Source organism: Lissotriton vulgaris, chromosome 4_1 (genome assembly GCF_964263255.1).
Source record: "Lissotriton vulgaris chromosome 4_1, aLisVul1.2, whole genome shotgun sequence".
NCBI lineage: Eukaryota > Metazoa > Chordata > Amphibia > Caudata > Salamandridae > Lissotriton > Lissotriton vulgaris.
The window spans coordinates 1,260,891,560-1,260,893,974 of record NC_141691.1 but is presented as its reverse complement, the minus strand read 5'-3'; the positions used below and the strand labels follow the sequence as shown (position 1 = coordinate 1,260,893,974).

Genomic DNA, 2,415 nt, shown 5'->3' with positions numbered 1-2,415 from the left:
AGTGGGTGAGCTTTGACGTGAACTTGTGTGAAACCATCACCAGAGACTCTTGCGGAATTTTTATTTTAGCACCGGGGTCCGGTGTTTCAGAAAGACCAAGCTCGTAGTTGATGGTAACCGGCTTCCCAAACAATTCACATACATAGCAGACATGGTTTCCAGTCAGTTTGGTAGCGGTGTTACGATTATTGCTTGAGAGTTAGCTACGGAGACCGTCAGAAGGCACATCCCTGCCTAAGTTAAATACAGCATCCTCCTGCTCCGGGCGCAATGACGTCAGGAGTCCGACCCGAGAAGGAGTGACGGGTGCAGCTGTGCAGCAGAAGGCCGTTTGAATTAACCAGGCCTATTCAGCACTTTCCGAAATGAGGTGTTCATTACTATTTGCCGCGAGAAAACAACCTACACACCCTACTCGGACAAGCGGTGCTCATCTTTTCTGCTTGTGTCGCAGAGCGCCGGAACCCGGAAGTGCCTTCCTCCTCTCAAGCAGGTTTCTGCGCTGTTCTTCACTGCTGGCTGTCTTGAAGTTGAAACAGTTTGAACTAGAACCTTGACTCCCCATGCTCTCGAAAACAAAACACTGGCCTTTGCACGGTCATTGCAGTCTGGGAGTCTAATGGGAAACAAGCAGTCGAAATCCTCAAAGGAAAAGCAGCAGAAAGGCGGGAAGCAGCCTGCTAATGCCAAACCAGCACCATTGACTCCGTGCCCACAGGCCAAGCGAAGCGGCAACAACGTATACCTCAGCTTGGTGCTCAAGGGCATGGTGGAGATCCCCAAGCATGTGTGGGAGCTTACGGAACTGCAGCGACTGAATCTTTCGCAGAACCGCCTCTACATTCTGCCTCCCGCTCTGGGGAGACTCGATCACATTGTGGTACTGAACTTATGTGGCAACCGGTTGGCATATTTGCCAAAAGAAATTGGTCGGTTGAGAAACCTCAAGGTTTTGTTTGCCAACATGAATTTATTGACTGAGGTACCTGAAGAGCTGAGCCTCTGCGGAAAGCTGGAAGTGTTAAGCTTGTCCCACAACCTCATATCAGAACTTCCTCTGCGTCTAAATGATCTCAACTTTCTTAAGAAGTTGAACCTCGGAAGCAACCACATAGTCCACATCCCATTGTGTGTGTTTTCCATGAAGAGTCTTGATTTCTTGGATGTGAGCTCGAACAGGTTAGAAAATATTGCGGAAACCATCCAGCATCTGGAGCGCCTGCAAATATTTATTGTTGAACATAACAGCATCCACATGTTGCCGAAGACTCTCTGCTCCGTGACTGCGCTGGAGTTACTTAATGTAGATCACAACTGCCTTCACACGCTCCCCGATGAGCTGTACCTACTCTCAAGATTACCAAGAATTGCAAAGAACCCAATGGAAAAAGGACTCCATGTTTTACATAACCCCTTAGCCAGACCACTTCCAGACATTCTCAAGGGAGGATTGGATGTGCTCTTCAGCTATCTTAAAGACAAAAAAGAGAAAAACTAATCTGCAAATTTTTGTTGGACCGCTCACAGTAAGCACTCAGACCTTTCCTAACAAGAAGTGTTCAGTTCCACCCGGTAGGCTAGTTCGGCCCATACCTTTTGAGGGAACCGCGTTGCCCCACCCAACCTACTACATTCACATCCGGACAAAGCTCTATCCGCTTTCTTTTGAATGCTGATGTCCGTTCTCCCTATCTAATGGCTGTGGTTGCATGTTAATCAGCAGTTGGCTGAGCTACTTTATGTGTTTCTGTGTCTAGAATAGGTATGATACCAGCAGAGATCCCATTTGCACCCAGAAAAAAAGGAGGGGATCTTAAAACACGTGGCCAACAACAAAAAACAAAATGCAAGAATCTATTTCAAGGTAATTAAAAGACAGAGACCGTGATATAAGATAAATTATTTATTTTGTAACAATTCTGCCTTCCCATAAAAGTTAATAAAAATAGATATGAAATTAGAACATATATCTCTTGGTTGCTTCTTTAATATTGTTAGTGCGGCAAACGTATTCATGACACAATTGTACGTATAAAATAAATTAGAAATACACTGATCAAAAGAAATGTTTCATCCTGAAAGAAGGCTCTATTAAAAATGTTTTGATTACTCTACACTCAGCCCATGATGTGTATTTATGTGTGTGCATATGCCGGTATTGTGTCTTTTACTGAGAAGCACGTTTTAAACTGAGCTAGAAATTGCTAAACGTTTTCTTTACCAAACACGTATAAAATGCAATGTATTTCCTATTCTTCAAATGAACAAAACACATTTTGCAAATGTAGTTAAAGTTACAAAAGGTGCATTCTGCACCTTCAGAAATTAGAAAAAGTGCAAAAACGAATTAAATACTTCACCTGGGGGATTTTTTATTGGAATAAAATGTGTTGTACAAACACTTACGTAACCCTG

General features: G+C 43.6%; 1 protein-coding gene across 1 annotated transcript; it reads left to right on the top strand.

The window, feature by feature from the left end:
* The first annotated feature begins 307 nt into the window (after positions 1-307).
* Positions 308-2,041, top strand: LRRC30 (leucine rich repeat containing 30). The gene has a single exon (XM_086966928.1). It carries the CDS (start codon positions 620-622, stop codon positions 1,496-1,498), a length of 879 nt encoding a protein of 292 aa, XP_086823054.1. The 5' UTR covers positions 308-619; the 3' UTR covers positions 1,499-2,041.
* The last annotated feature ends 374 nt before the right edge of the window (positions 2,042-2,415 follow it).